Source organism: Amphiprion ocellaris, chromosome 20 (genome assembly GCF_022539595.1).
Source record: "Amphiprion ocellaris isolate individual 3 ecotype Okinawa chromosome 20, ASM2253959v1, whole genome shotgun sequence".
In the NCBI taxonomy this organism is placed as follows: domain Eukaryota; kingdom Metazoa; phylum Chordata; class Actinopteri; family Pomacentridae; genus Amphiprion; species Amphiprion ocellaris.
This window is the reverse complement of record NC_072785.1, coordinates 18,003,280-18,017,733: the sequence shown is the minus strand read 5'-3', so window position 1 is coordinate 18,017,733 and position 14,454 is coordinate 18,003,280. Positions and strand designations below refer to the sequence as shown.

The 14,454-nt window shown below is 38.7% G+C and overlaps 1 protein-coding gene across 2 annotated transcripts; it reads left to right on the top strand.

Annotated features, from left to right (window-relative positions):
- Positions 1-4,070: 4,070 nt before the first annotated feature.
- On the top strand, positions 4,071-12,331 carry spint1a (serine peptidase inhibitor, Kunitz type 1 a). Of its 2 annotated transcripts, none has more exons than XM_055005912.1 (11): positions 4,071-4,200; positions 4,380-4,827; positions 5,365-5,522; positions 5,618-5,759; positions 7,734-7,901; positions 8,901-8,948; positions 9,610-9,741; positions 9,869-9,919; positions 10,083-10,253; positions 10,969-11,028; positions 11,308-12,331. In XM_055005912.1, the coding sequence occupies exons 2-11, from the start codon at positions 4,428-4,430 to the stop codon at positions 11,487-11,489; spliced, it is 1,512 nt and encodes a 503-aa protein (XP_054861887.1). In that variant the 5' UTR covers positions 4,071-4,200; positions 4,380-4,427; the 3' UTR covers positions 11,490-12,331. The 2 variants fall into 2 exon arrangements, with proteins under 2 accessions (XP_054861887.1, XP_023140228.2); XM_023284460.3 differs by having other exon boundaries at positions 4,076-4,243.
- The last annotated feature ends 2,123 nt before the right edge of the window (positions 12,332-14,454 follow it).

Genomic DNA, 14,454 nt, shown 5'->3' with positions numbered 1-14,454 from the left:
GGCTCTGTGTGTGTGCATGCATCTGTATGTGTGTGTGTGTGTGTGTGAGCGTGCACTTCACAGGGTGTGTGTTTGCTTTTTGCTCTTTTCCCTTGTCTTATAGTAGGTGGGGGAGCATAGTTCAATTACAGCAATAAAAAGAGTGGAGAAAGCCATCAAGTTATAATTATTACTCTGGCTGCCAACATTTCATCTGACATCACAAAATATATTTAAACAACACATTTACACTTTTGTTTTTTTCCTCTCTCTCATTACTTTAATCATAAATGTACACATACCAGCACAACACCCTAATTTTCTTCTTATTCCACCCAGTAAATGTATTCATTTGCTCGTAAAGTCAAAAGTGTTTGACACACTAAGGGCTCTTGTGTTCACAAACACGTCTAACAATGGCTGGGTCCCCCTGACAGGTGAGCCAGGGTTCCTCTACTGTGATAGTTGCTTTGTCCTTTATAACAGGCATTATCAGGTGTACGTTTAATAAGCCTTGAAGTCCAATTGGCATCCTCAGTTACGCAACCGTAAATAATTAATGAACTGGAGAGAAGTATTTATTGCTGTTTGGAAGTCAAATGTCAGATAAAAGTGCTGAAACTGTGAGTGTTTGCGAAGTCAAATATCAACAGCAGCACATATCCCGAAGGTCAAAAATTCATGGTAGTAGCTGCCAGTGCCCAAATTATTACAGGTGAGACAACAGAGACGACAGGCTGCAGAGTTTCCACAGATCCTATTACGATATGAATAATGGGGTTCACTTTTTTGTTTTGGCAGGGACTATCCATCAGGCATAGCTGCGCGTGTTCACCCACTGATGCACCGTCTGTTACAAACACTGAATTATTGAGGGCCGCTAGCAGCTCACCTTTCCAGGCAAACAAATTCATTCATCTCATCTTATGCTACTTGGTTCTGCTCCATCGGCTGGTTAAAAAAAAAAAAAATAAAGGGAGGTGGACTGGAGACCTGTGTTAGGCCTTCTCACCTCAGACCTGGCCAGGTAACTCCTTCTAGGGGGGACAAAAAGAAAGCAGAGGCAGGAAATGAGCTTGACTGTGAAGACATCAGCTCTCACTGTCAGAAAGCTGTAGTTACTACCTTTGTTTTTTCCAAATAAACAATTATCCTGTGAGTAAATATGGATGTAATGACTCAGTGTAAAACTCTGAACCTTCATCATCATCTACATTCCATAATTTGACTGACTGCTTCCTGCTTCCTTCCCAACAGTTGTTGACAGATACATGTGTGGCTTTATGACTCATCACATACCGACTGTAATTTATGACTCAGTGCGTTCATCTGAATTTCAGTATCACTACAATTGTGAAAAGAAGATTTGGGTACGTGTGAATTTTTACGACAACACATGTTAATGATCACATAGTACGTAAGGAAGAGTGAGCAAAAAAAGCACAATACTTACAGAAATAAACACAAACTGTTTACCAGCAGCTGTGTATTCACCTGTTGGTGGGATCATACTGCCACCTTCTGGACAAATGTATGTACACCTGGACACCCGAGAGCACAGACATCTGTCAAAATATATGAAAGTATATGAGAAATGTCACTTTAGCGTCATACCTGCCAGCAACGTTCAACTTTTATATTTTTAAAACTTCATGTATACTTAAATTCATTCACAGGGATTCTATTTTTTCTTTATGTGTGCCTCTGTTCTGTTATTTTTTCATCTATTATCATATTTTTATGTCATCACCTTGCAACAGAAAGCATTTTGTGCTCTTTTTGTGAAACACGCTATAAAAATAAAACTATTATTGTTATTTTTAAAACACAAGAAAAAAACTTAATGTTTAATGTTCCAACGAGACAGTGGCCACAAATACACGTCAAATGTGGTAAAGAAATGGCAAAATCAGGCTAGCATTACAGTTTTAGACTGGTCTCCTCTAAAGTATTGATTTAACAATGATCAAGAACCTGTGGACTGTAATGAAGACACAAATGTGTGTCAGGAAAGCCAACTAATTCAGCTTAACTGTACCAATTCAGTGTAAACGAATTGTAAAAGATACAACAAAAAACTTGCCAGAAGCTTGTGGATGGCTACCAAAAATGCCTATTTGAGGTGAAAATCGCCAAGGAGATGTTTAACCAGATACTACTATTGCTGTATGTATATTTTTGACCCACTGTATTTTGTCATATTTCCACAATATCCATGTTAAATCAATGAAACTACCAAAATGCATTGTTGCTGTTTTTTGTGACATAGACTAATGGGTTTAATGATCCCATCATAGAAAATTCTCATTATCATAGAATAGTTATAGGAGTCATTAGACGCTGAAGGCTGAAATTATAAACATGGTCTTTGCAAGTGTATGTAAACTTTCGTTCACAACTACATCAATGGTGGAGCCAGAAAATGTTCATAGGGGCCTGAGACCACTTACACTAACATAATGTTTTGTTTTGTTTTTTTCAGATTTTGCTGTAGGGCATATGGTCATTTTTTGGTCACTCACTTTTATGAGAACTCATATACAGTATGTACCCCTCAACTGATTCAAACCTGGACCAGCTGCTTAAAATGCTTCTTTAAAAATTATTATTGTTGATAAAGCTTGTAAGATTATTACAATTTAAATTACATAAGAAAAGTACAAACAAGACAGTTATGTTTAAAGTGTCACACTGATGTCACACTGTCCATCCTGCCTTTAGTTTCTTTCTTTTGGCTGCAGGTTCTGGGTCAGTTTTGCATTGGTTAGCAGCTTGTACCACTTGTTTCCAGAGCTCTTAACCACAGTCTTGTAGAAAATCCTTCCTTAAATTACTTCACACAGTGTTTAATACCTTTGTTTGTGCGTGCTTATCCATGAAGGTGACGGTGCAGTTCAGACTTGTGCAATATTGAAAGTGACACAGTAACGTGACCAGGTTTGACCTACTAAGACTGACGGCACGACTTCTACAGAAAATTAACTAGAGTCCTCATTCAGATGTGAATTAGACACAGAACAGGGTTCATGTCTAAAAGAGGCATATGAGTTTGTACAAGAGCTTTAAGAAATCCACATCTGAACCTAAATGTCACCCACTTTGACTGATAAAAACATGATTTATACACTACCATCCAAAAGTTTGGGGTCACCCAGATAATTTCATGTTTTCCATGAAAACTCACACTTTTATTCATGTGCTAACATAGTTGCACAAGGGTTTTCTAATCATCAATTAGCCTTTCAACACCATTAGCTAACACATTGTAGCATTAGAACACAGGAGTGATGGTTGCTGGAAATGTTCCTCTGTACCTCTATGGAGATATTCCATTAAAAATCAGCCGTTTCCAGCTAAAATAGACATTTACCACATTAACAATGTCTGGACTGTATTTCTGATTAATTTAATGTTATCCTCATTGAAAAAAAAATGCTGTTCTTTCAAAAATAAGGACATTTCTTAGTGACCCCAAACTTTTGAATGGTAGTGTATACATATAAAAACCGATGCATTTTACGCTGTTATGCACTTTTCAAGACATTAATAGTAAATCTGTGAACTACAACGGAATCAGTGTAAACATTTTCTGGTTGGTCAAAGTGTTTTTTGGTTGAATGGAAGTTTTGATAATATTAAAATGCATCTGTATGGGAACAATGGCATTAGAAAGAGGTTAGGTTCTGCTAAAAAAAAAAAAAAAAAAAAAAAGTTCTGCCAGAAAAATAGTAATTAGAGGATGTCCAATTCAATTAGTTTGTGCAGAACCTTCATCCAGGCTTTACTATTGACTTTGTGGGGTGGACAGGCTTTATTCTCTCCTTTGCTCCACCCCTGATGTATAAAAATAATAAAACTCTGCAACTGATAATGAAATCATTAATTATAGAAGAAGCTCAAATATGCAAAGTCCTTTAATAATAATGCGTAATGTACTAAGAAACATAAATCAGTGTGCTAAACTGCATAATTAAGGTGCACAATAGGCTACACTAACAATGATGCTTTCCGTTCACTCAGTCTGAACTCTGTTGTGTTTGGGGCTTCGGCTGCAGGGAGTGGCATCAGGAGTGGAATTTCACTTCCTGGATCTCTCAGGTGAGTCACCTGCGTAATGTCGTGGATTGCGGAGGTGTTTGTCGAGATCAAGCAAGTTAATCTCTTGTGAGAGTTTCAGAGTTGTGAAGTATCAGATCAGCCTGAGGAGCTCCGAGGAAGCAGGTCAGTGAAACCGGTGGGCAGCTACGAGTCTCTTCACTGAGAGGTGAGAATGAACCGGTTGTTGTGTTTGCACCTCTGCGGCCTGAACACTGCATGAAAACGTTTCTTTTTAAAAAAAAAAAAAAAAAAAAACAGTAATTACCTATTTTCACTTTCTACCGCTTTCACTGTCTTTCCAGGTGAATTTAGGATTTTATTCGTGTGGAAACCCTCCCAGGACTTTTAAAATGAACGCGTTTATTAAAGGACAATCGCTCCTTCTCCTTGTATGTCTTCTGCGCGCCGCGGCGCCTCAGGACTTCGGTGAAAACTGTTTAACCAAATTCAAGCAAGGTCGGGACGATTTTGTGCTCGACGCCGATGAATCTGTGAAAGACGGAGCTACGTTTCTGTCGTCGCCGATACTGGATCGAGACAGGGACTGTATAACAGCCTGCTGCAAGGACCAGAGGTGCAATGTCGCCTTCATGGAGAAAGGAGAAGAGGAGGGCTCGGTCAAGTCCTGCTTTCTGTTTGACTGTCTGTACAAAAAGAAATACGCCTGTCGCTTTGTCAGGAAGAAAGGATACACCAGCCAAATCCTGGAGTCTGTCTATGAGAGTTACCTGGATGTGGATGCAACCCCAGGTAGGAAGAACACTACTCAAAGCCCAACACACTTTAAACTGCTCGTCAGTTTATCATGGGGGAATCCTCATCTCTTAAGCTATCTCTTAAGTTAGTCATGCCCATGAAAGATGAAAAGGGAGATTTGACATACTTTGCATTATAGTATGCTTTCTACATGTATGACAATATCTACTGGACTGATTTTCCCTTTAAAAACAGAGGGACTATAAATAAATATCCCCCCAAATCTAATTCTCCACCAACATTGGAGATGAGCTCAAATAATTTTGTTCACTGGCTGTCAATGCTTTGTGTTAGAATACAGTTTGTAATAAGGATATGCGACACCACAGATTTCAAGAAGAAACCTTTCAGTTTTGCATGTTCACACATGTCAGGGACTAATGGCGCCTGCTTTCTGTTTCTTCCTCATCTTGTCTAAATGTCTGCAGGTGTTACTACCGTATGTCTTTCTTTTCGCCTATCTGTGCACAAGTTTTTTTGCTTCTTTGAGCTTCTTTGTGTAAATATAATGATCTTATGATGTGTTTCCAGCTGATTCTGACCGTCCACCTGTGGCCAACGGAGGTCTTGACCGGGTGGTCCAGCCTCAGGACAGTGTGACGCTGAACGGCATCCAGAGCAAAGACGACAATGGGATCTTGTCCTACCAATGGCAAATGCTCACCCCGTATCCTTATGCTATCATTGAGGTAAAAAGATTGTCTTACTTGTCTCTTACGTTTACGCCATAATGTTGTTTATTCTGTCTGCGTTTTAACTGGAAATCTGCTTTCATGCCTCATAGGAAACCAACTTTCCCGACCAGATTATTGTTTCCAATCTGACGTCTGGGGTGTACAAGTTCAAACTGACTGTCACAGACACCGTCGGTCAGTCAGACTCAACCAAGGTTACCGTCCTGGTCCTCACTCCTGAGCAGTCTGAGCGTGAGTATCTAGACTGAGGAAGAAGATTCTCTGAACATATTCATTTATGCAAAACATCTGTTTTCTATCGCACCCGAAAACAATTCATCCTGTACCTGTCATGACATTAATGTCACTCTGAAAATCGGAGGCTGTGAATTACATCTCGTATTGGAGCTGGTTTTGCCAGCATCTCTGAGTAAACAGACTCAGTAGGTCATTTGGGTGAAGAAATGGTTTCAGTTGTAATGAGTCATGTTTCCACTGAACTTTATGTGTTGACATTTTCTTTCGCTTATTCAGTCACCTGTCTTGTGTTTGATGTTGAAATACAGACAGGTTTAGACATCACGATGCCCCTCTGTCTTTAGATTTCTTATCAACTTTCTAAATTCTCCTCTTAAAGCCCAAAATATCCTTTCTGAACTAATTGTAGCTGGCGTGTGATTTCAAGTCTTTTGTTTTGCTCTGACATAAAAGCTTTCCAAGGTACTCGGTTTATCAGTTGCTCTGGTACTGCTTTGCATATGTCGCCAGCGTGAGGAAGTTAGTTGTGATCAAACCTGTCACGGCATGCTCAACTAATTCCTGTGGCCTGAAAGACGCAACACAATCCTGATATAGAGATAAAAGGTGATTTTATAATGATTGCATCATATTCCGTTTTTGTAAAGAGAAGACTGATGACAGTAAAGAAATGGAAATATGGGAGAGTGGTTGGTTAAATGGCGTCCTCAGTGCCACTTATAGTGTCCAGATTGCTTCCGGTGAAACAACACAGAGTGGTTGTGAACACGTCAGGAAACAGAAAAGTGTACAGCAGCTGGCGCTTTTTTTTGTTGTTTTTTTTTCCCTGCTCCCCTGATACCATCTCTCCACCCCCAACTCAACAAAACCTGTCAGTCTGGTTTCACCTTTAGTTAACAAACAAGAAGACTTCAGTCACCGTGGCAGTCTGTAGTCATTAAAAGTGATTTAAGTCTTTAACTTCTATCCTTTAAAAGTGGCTTCTTTTGTGTATCTGCGTGTTGTTGGTTGACTGTAAACTGAAAGACAAGAAAAGACTTTTAGCCGCTCAGTGTTTCAGTTACCTATTAACAGCTTGAGCAGTGGTAGGAATGTGCTTCAGTGCATTACCACGGCAGTGACTTCACTCTTCTACATGTCAGCGCTGCGAACGAAAGGCTGAAATACCACTTCAGCTCGTTCACAAATGACTGATAATAACATGAGAACTTAATAACGACAGTGTGGCTTACAGTTCCTTATTTATCTTAGCAGCGGGACACTTCTTTGTCATGTGTAATAGTAGCTGTATTATACGTGATGATACTTAAAATGTGTATCATCAACCACATGCAGACACCCTGCATCTTCTTCTCTAACCTCATTGTCTGTCGAAACCAGCCACTATGGGTTGTTTCTCAATCGTATATCTGTTCATGAGACACAGACACAAGAAACAGACAGTTAGGAGAAAGTACAAAAGGAAATCCCACTGAAACTGGTCCCAGATATGAGACAGACAGTGTTAGTGGTTAGTCAAACTGGTTTATAGATGTCAAGTCATCTGAGGCACATTAACCTTTTTGTAACTAAATTTTATCATTAGTAGTCCTTTGTGACATAGTTTGTGAAACTTCCCACTTTACTGAAACTTTGCTTTTTTTTCCCCAGTACTTACAAAATCGTGTGTGGAACACTGCGAGTCAGTCTTACTTAACTCTGTGAATTTCCACAGAAGTAGCAGATTAGATTTGTTTCAGCAAAACACAAAAAGGGATTGTTAAAAAGCTTTTTACATGATTGGACTCTTCCTCACATTTCAGATTTACTTTTAAATGAGCAAATCTGAAACATTATCACTGTCACAATACTGCTGGTGATATTTAATATGTGTACTGGTGCAGTAAACAAACAGATTTTTAGGAAATGGTAGCAAGACAACCATTATTAGCTGTGAATCGGAAGTAATCCTTTACTGTTTCCCACCAGATCACTGTATGGCTCCGAAGAAGATCGGGCCGTGTCGAGGTGCCTTCCCTCGCTGGCATTACAACGCCGCCTCAGAGAAGTGTGAGGAGTTCATGTTTGGGGGCTGCAGGGAGAATCTCAACAACTATCTCTCTATGGTTGAGTGCTCCAACGCCTGCTATGGCTCAGGTATCTGTCCTCTGGGTTTTTTACTGAAATTTTCTATAACGCTGTGTTTTGTGGGGTTTTTTTTTTTTGTTTGTTTGCTTTCTTTGTACATCTTGTGTTTGTAGGGTGAATGTGATACACAAGGTGCGATCAGGGTTATGAAAAAACAGACTGTAGACTGCTATCATCATCAAAGTCGTCACCTTGTGCAGCAATGCAGCACTCCCAGCACGCTTGTAACACTCCCTAGAAGTAAATATGTCAAGCATTTTTATGCAATGAGCACTGAATCTCCTAAACTGTGGCAAAACATGGACCTTTTAAAATTGAATTCAACAGGCCAAAAAAAGGGGTTTTAGACGGTGACATCCTACTTAGAAGTCCCAGAACTTTTTGATCACACCTTGTATAGGCAGCCTTTACCTGATGGATTTATGTGAAAAATGTACAGAGCAGACCATAGGTGTTTGAGCAGTTACACATTTTAACTTTCTACTGGCTTTGTACTCCAGTGTATTCAGTTTAAATATAAATAAGTAAAATAACTCCTGTTGCATTGAAATCTAAGCTTTTAATTGAGTGGGTTTGCATCAATATTGCAAGAACTTTGGAAGTCTTTATTTCAGAGCACTCAGGTTGCAGGTGTTCAAAAGTAGATGCATGCTTGGCTACTAAATGTGTGTTAGGCAGCTGTGTGAGGTGAAGCTTGTAAATGAAGATGATAAAAATGAAGTTGAAAAAGCAAAAATCTACCAGATCTTATTAAGAAAAAGGAAGTGTAACTATGAAAACTAAAAATGGGCATTGACCTAGTAGGCTGACGAGCATAGGTCTTGTGGATGAGGAGAAAAATAAATTTTCTAATGTCAAAGATGTACAAATCCTGCCCAGTTTGGCCTTAATATTGTCAGCAATTATCCAAAAAAAAAAACATTATTTCAGGAAGGTGAGTGAGTCTCTACTGTTTGCCTTGTAAATGTATTGTTTTCAACCAACAACGTCATTTGTTTTTTCTTTCAGAAAAAGGTGGTATAGCTGGTAGAGGTTTGCCTATTCCCACTACCCAAGGTAGGTGAATTCTGGTTGTCGATGACAGACATACTATTATTATATGCTGTTATATTTGTGACAATCATTCTGTTTTTTAATTTGTATATATATATAATGCTAAATACTGCTGTCATATGAGAACTGCAGAGAGTAGAAACAAATTGTGTAAATCCAAATATGCAAATGCTAATATCTTTCCTAGCAACTAGTTAACCTGAAATATTAAATAATAAACTAACCTCTCAACCCCAAAACCCACCTCCAGGTTTAAAAGGCATACTTTATTAAATGATTGTAAACATGACATCGTTTATCAGAGCCAGGAACTATAAAATCTTTGGATTTGTACCTTTCTGACATGTTTCATTTAGCAATTCTCCAAAAATAAACAATTTGCCTTAACCAAATTCTCAAAAAGAAAACCTAACAATTCTAAGGGTACCATGTATCTAGCTGCTCTATGCTCTACTGTGGTCACCAGCTAGTCTTAAACTGTGAATCAGAGCAGTAAGGATAGACAGACAGCTTAGCAGTGGGCTGAAACTTACTGCAAAATTCACTGTGGATTCATCAGTGTGAGTGACCTTATTTCACTTTATCGCAGGATACAGTGTTATTGCAAAATTATCAGCGATGGTGCAGGACAGGTGACAATTTCCTCTTTGTTTGTGTGCCTCAGGAGAAAAGTGTGGCACCCCATGTAAGCCAGGGCAGTTCACCTGCACTAACGGCTGCTGTTTGGATCCAGGACTGGAGTGCGATTCTTCCCCACAATGTAGCGACAGCTCGGATGAACTAAATTGCGATGATTGTGAGCAGCCACTATGCAAACTGGGTTTCATTTTCATACAGGCTGATGGAAATCTCAATAGAACACATTGATAAAATGCTTCTTTAAAATACATGCTAATTTGAATTATTTCCTGTGTATTTATCAGTGAACAACAAGTTTCAGATTCTGCGGCAGATTCCAGTGGATGAACAAAAAGGTGATTTAAACTTAAGGTCTTTTTCGGTTGGTGTTAATTTCTGCTTTCTAAACCGTCCACTGTGAAGAGAAATGTTAACTTCCAGTGGATTCTAAATGTGACACAGACTCTTGTTATCAGTTTTTGCTGTATGCACTCTCACCACACTGGTTGTTTTTCACAGTACGCTGCACAGAGCTTCCCGACACTGGCAACTGCAGGGACAGCATCACCAAGTGGTACTACAACCCCGTCCAGCAAAACTGCCTACGCTTCAACTATGGTGGCTGCCAGGGAAATGAGAACAGATTTGAATCTGAGGAGTCCTGTATGAAAGTTTGCCGTGGAGTAACAGGTGGGTTTTGGGCATTTCGCAAATGTTGGCCACCTTTTTGCATTACGTACTCTGGTAAACTGTTTTCTACACTATTATTTATTTATTTATTTATTTATTTATTTATTTATACACACACTAGAAAAAATGCACAAGAATATAATACACGCTCGAATAAAACTCCAGTTTTGAAGGGAGCTCCAGAAATAGTCTAAGTATTGTTGCATGCATATCTTTGTTACATCCTTGTCATCCAAGTAGGCCTAGTTTGATAATACAGAGTCTTAAAAGGGCACTAATAGAGTTACAAATGTGGACCATGTTATCTATGTTATTAAATCAATGTTTATATGTGAAAGAGTCCATCCGTCCGTCCATCCCGCTCTGTGAACATTCAAAACTGATGTCAATGTACTGTTGACTACCATTTACGTTTTTACATATCTGATTTTTTTGTGTATGTGCTTGCTCTAAGGAGGCGATATGTGCATACACAGTGACAAATTAAATTCCTAAAGCTGCTGTAATTCTTATCTTTATGCATCAGATGTCAAACAGCTGAAAGAGAAAATTAGCAGCTAGCGGGTGAACATTTGACTGCGTCATCATGAAGTCAGCTTTATTTTCACAGGTTCTGTGGCCCCCAGGAGTGAAGATTTATATTAACGACTCTTTTTCCTTGCCACGCACCACATAAATAATTTTCAGTTATATCATATCTTTTTCTTTATTTCAGAAAAGGACGTATTTGCAAGAAAGGAGGAGTTTGAGCGCCAGTCATCTAACAACGAGATTGGTACATTACCCTTTAGTTTTTTTCCCTGTGTACCTATACAGCTTCAAATTAAACCTACATAAAAACCTATCTGCTCCATCAGCTTTTACCGCAACTGAATTCAGCAAAGCTGTCAAAGCTTTGCTCTCTTTCAGCACATTTTTCCACTTCACTGAGTTGTTCAGAGTTGCATTTGATGTATTGGTCTGCTTTGTCAACTTTGCAACTTTTATCGTATTGTTTTGGAATGATGAGCCACCAAGTTAACTTTAGCCATATTTATTTCAATTCATCTTACAGTCACTACGGTGATAGCTGCCCTCCTGGGTGTGGGTGTCGTCATCCTGCTGGGCGTCTTGATTTACTGCCTTACGAAGGGCAGGAAGTCTTCACAGCACCAACGTGTCCCCGTCAATGCTCCCATTACCTCGATAGAAGACAGAGATCATCTGGTCTACAACAGCACCACCAAGCCCATCTGACCCCCAAGTCCTCACCTCTGAGCCTGGTAGTGAATGATGATGGTCGGATCTGTGTCATACAACCAACAAACTCAGATTGACAAGAGAGGAAACATGTCTGTTGGCTAAGTTTGAAAGTTGCAGGAGACCTTGTTTTATTTTGTCCGTATGTGGATGTGTTTTGAGGGTGTTGTACAAAGAAAGCAGAAGGCCTTCAACTGATAAAATGTGACATCTAATTAGGTTTTTAACGTGTTTTTTTATGCAGTGGCCTGTTAAAATGAGTTGTTAGATTACGGTTTGTACTCAGGTTAAAAGGGAAGGATTACCACAGAATATCTTTCCATTTAAATGTGCAGATGTTACCTACCTGTCTACAATTTACTGCTTCCCTTAAGTGATCTTACAATTGTCAATGAAAGTGTTTCTTTCTTATAACCAAACTCTGGGAGACTTTGTGGCTATGTAATGTCACAGTGATCCTTCACCATCCTGAGGTCCTGCCACACCAGCTTCTTTACTCTGTCAGATTTATTTTTATTCTGTTCTCTACACTGTTGTTACATACTTACACATACAGGCATAATGTTGTACATAATCATAGAACTTAAAGTAGTATTTCACTTGAAGGTTATTTTGTTGGCTGATTTAGTCTTTATTTTTTTATTGACAAAGTGTTTTTAGAACAAGCATCATTCATATATTAACAAAAACGCTTATTCACAATTTTAAAAAAGCACCCTTTGCTGTTGAATAGTCAACATTTTAAGCTTTTCAAACATTTGTACATATGACCTGATATTGGTTTCTTTTAGCTGTAACAGCATCATGATGTTTATACTAAATAAAAATGTTACCTCACATTTTTTGAGTGTTTAATTCCTTGTGAAAGAGGTCGTCGTGTTCAAACATGTTTGGAAGGAAAGTTTCAGTTGTTTTTTTTTTTTTGACTACTCAGCCTCATTCACCACTGTCTGCCATTATATGCCACACTTTATACGCTTTGCTTTTGCTGCAACAAGTGAAATGACCACATTTCCTTCTTCACACATATTTGCAGAAGTAAAACATTTAATTCAGTTCTTGCGAAATCTCGGATTTTCATTATTTAATGCATTTTGTGCTATTTCTCAGTCCTCTGTGGTTATGTTTTGTAAGTTTTGTTGCCATATGACGTGCTTCATCATGTAGATGGTACATCTAAATGTTTTTTCTGCAAGTTTTTGAGGTCAGTCGTTCTATGGTGTTTTACCTCAAATTCCTTTTCTGACTTACTTTCAAACAGTGGTTGTCACATTTTGTGTCAAACCACAGTCTATGAATAATCGCCTGAGTGCCCCATTGGCCTTTTGATAGGTTGTGGTTTATGTATTCAGGCCTAGCTTTCCCATTAAAGACATTTTTCAAACTGCATATGTGTACAGCTTGTGCAATTACTTTACATTCACTTACATTAAAATTGCTGTGAGGATTGGTCTTGCAATACATCTATGTTTCTTTTTTTTCTTCTGGAGACTAAAAGCTCTGAGTAACAGAACAGCTTACAAGTGGTTGATCTGTGTACATTAGTTACTAACCTACTGCATGATTTGATTAATACACAGATGCTGTGTTTTGATCTCTTCAGTCTGTGAGGTAAGAGCCTTTTGGCGCTTCATTTGGGCACCAAAAAGTAAACTAAGAGGGATACATAATCAATTGAAATGTAAGTGCTCTGTGTTGCCTACAAAAGATGGCTTAAAGTCAAGGATATGAACTTTTAGATATTCATTTCAGTTATTGGAACTGTACAAAGCTGTGCTTAATCTTTCGTCTATAGCAACTTTACCTTGTACATTAGGGACCTCTAGTGGCAGCTGGGTGATCTCTACAGGACCAAAGAGAGCCTGTGCAATGGGGTCTAAGAGACGATGTGAATTTAATTTAAATAATAGATTTAAACTGTCCTAAACAATAAACCACAGCTCCATAGTGACTATGTGCACCGTTTAGTTGTATTATGTTGCTTTAAATAACACAATATACTGTATTAGGCCTGATATAGAGATTTATCAATATTACCAGCAGATGGCAATACTGGTCTGTCAGATGTTAAACATTAAACGTGTGCAGTCGGTTTATTAATGTGAAAACCCTCTATGAACTCTATCCCACCAATTATAAATATATATAAATTAAAAAAATATGTAAAATCGCTGCACATCTTTTGCTTTGAAATACATTCTGGACAGCTTTGTAGATTGTTTGAAGCCTGCTCTGTCCATCTGTGTTAATGACAATGAGAGCTGCTGACTCTTTGGCTAAAGTCGTCCAGCATATGTCTTTCTTCAGCTTTGTATGGGGACCTTGAGATTATTTCCAGGAGGATGGCAGAGAGAGGGGTTTGTGCAAAGCAAAAGCGCCCCACATAAATTAGCACCTACCCTACTGATTCACTGAAGCCATCCTTTGTGAGCCCCCCATTCTCCTGACCTGACCCTCATAAATGTAATTGGCAGGGTTACAATTTATGTCTTTCACAAGCCTGTCATTGTTTTGGACACAGATTCCAAGACTGCAAGTAAAACAACAACAACAGATATTTAAAATAAAAATACACTTTTCACTTCCAGCATTCTGTTTGTTTTAAACTATCTTGCACTGAAAGATGTGACCAAACCATTGCAGTCCAGATGTTATGATGTGGGAACACCTCTGACTCTTGGCCTGTCAAAAACAGGCGTTCCTTTGCCGCATTCAAGTAATTATGGTAAAATAGAAACTCTTTGGACGAGTGACTTCTGATAGTTTGTTTGCTTGTTGTTTGTTCCAAAAGTTCGCTTTTTTACAAAACTAAACCAATAACGTTCATCTCTTCACTTTGAGCTATTGTATTTGTTATTGGGAATGGCAGTTGTAAACAAAACAATACTATGCGCTGCCTGTTACCGCAGCAGTTATACTGTGGCTCGTGTTATTCATCTATTTGAAGGTTAAAGTAGCAGGG

Coding starts and splice junctions, on each gene's coding strand:
- spint1a (XM_055005912.1), top strand. CDS start 4,428: ATGAACGCGTTTATTAAAGGACAATCGCTCCTTCTCCTTGTATGTCTT. Junction 5,760..7,733: donor CACTCCTGAGCAGTCTGAGC/GTGAGTATCTAG, acceptor GTTTCCCACCAG/ATCACTGTATGGCTCCGAAG. Junction 9,742..9,868: donor TGAACTAAATTGCGATGATT/GTGAGCAGCCAC, acceptor TGTATTTATCAG/TGAACAACAAGTTTCAGATT.